This window comes from Nerophis ophidion, unplaced genomic scaffold, assembly GCF_033978795.1.
Source record: "Nerophis ophidion isolate RoL-2023_Sa unplaced genomic scaffold, RoL_Noph_v1.0 HiC_scaffold_114, whole genome shotgun sequence".
NCBI lineage: Eukaryota > Metazoa > Chordata > Actinopteri > Syngnathiformes > Syngnathidae > Nerophis > Nerophis ophidion.
This window is the reverse complement of record NW_026907036.1, coordinates 131008-132500: the sequence shown is the minus strand read 5'-3', so window position 1 is coordinate 132500 and position 1493 is coordinate 131008. Positions and strand designations below refer to the sequence as shown.

Sequence of the window (1493 nt, the reverse complement as noted above, 5' to 3'; positions counted from 1 at the left end):
ACCTTTTTCCTGTTCAATCTGTGGTAAAGATTTTACTCATAGCAACTATTTGAAAATACACATAAGAATACACACTGGAGAAAAACCTTTTTCTTGCTCAGAATGTGGTAAAAGTTTTGTAATAAATCAAAGTTTAAAAGTACACATGAGAACACACACTGGAGAAAAACCTTTTTCATGTTCAATCTGTGGTAAGGTTTTTACTCAAAGGGACCATTTAAAAAAACACATGACAATACACACTGGAGAAAAAACTTTTTCCTGCTCATAATGTGGTAAAAGTTTTGTCATAAGACAAAGTTTAAAAGTAAATATGAGAACACACGCTGGTGAAAAACCTTTCATATGTTCAGTATGTGGTAAAAGTTTGAATAGAAAGACAGCAATTAAAATTATACATGAGAATGCAATCAGGTGAAAAACCATACTCCTGTTCAATCTGCAACAAAAGCTTTGGTCACCTAAACACTCTTACAGTACACATGAGAAGACACCCAGGAGAGAAAGTGTTGAGTTGCAGTGTGTGTGGTGAAAGATTGTCTTCTAAGTAGCAGTGTAAGAAACACAAGTGTGCTGGTGAGAACAGCAGCAGCAAATGAAACTGCAGGATTTGAAATAAACTGTCCAGACTTTCATTTTGACTTTCTAACAACATCAGCACATATAACATGTGTGACATTGTTGTTTGTGTAACACAATCTTGTTAATATGATTCTAACATTTATAGATTAGAGACTTCAGTTTAGTGCTTTTATTTCAGTCAAGTACATGAGTTATTATACACATTTGTGTACAATTTGACCGAAAGGGTGAAAATAAACTACATAAAATATGTTACATACAATAAACATTTTAAGTGTAGATATTTATAATTCAGTTTTATACTTATTCATAAGTGTTTTATATAAGTTTTTTTGAACAATGAAGTGTTACATATTTTATTTTCTAATTGTAGATGATTCCATAGATGAACTCCTTTATATGATGTACATATTTGTTTTACATGTGTTCATACCTTTGCTTTTGAGTACACATAAATCCCTCTTAGTTCATATTTACTGGTTCACATCTGAAACATCTTCTGGACCACTTCTGGAAGCATATTATTATTTACTTTATACATCATTTGAACAGTTGTCTTTTATACAAGATCATTTACTTTTAAAATGTGTGACTTTATGAATCATTTGTTGGGTCTCTAGAATCCATTCTATTAATTGTCTTTTGTAATATGAATATTGTTGTGTGATTGTTTTATATGTATGTCCCCAGACTTTTATGCAATAAACAATGTATGTTTCAACTGAAGTTGGGTACAATAATTCTAGTTAATATTTGTAAGTATGTATTTTATTCTATTCAGTACTGCACTCAATTGTTTTTTTTTTTACTTTTTTTTTGTATGATTTACAAGTAGTGTCCAGCTTACTTCATCTATATTAACTCCTAAAAATGTGACTACCTTTATTATTTTTATTTCAATATTATCCATA

The 1493-nt window shown here is 29.9% G+C and overlaps 1 protein-coding gene across 1 annotated transcript in view; it reads left to right on the top strand.

Moving 5' to 3' along the window:
* Positions 1 to 1286, top strand: part of LOC133547457 (zinc finger protein 135-like) — a 10050-nt gene extending 8764 nt beyond the window's left edge. Inside the window, exon 3 of the mRNA XM_061893140.1 lies at positions 1 to 1286. This exon is cut by the window's left edge and continues 652 nt beyond it. Within this exon, the coding sequence (XP_061749124.1) occupies positions 1 to 271 (271 nt within the window). The 3' untranslated portion in view covers positions 272 to 1286.
* Positions 1287 to 1493: the final 207 nt, after the last annotated feature.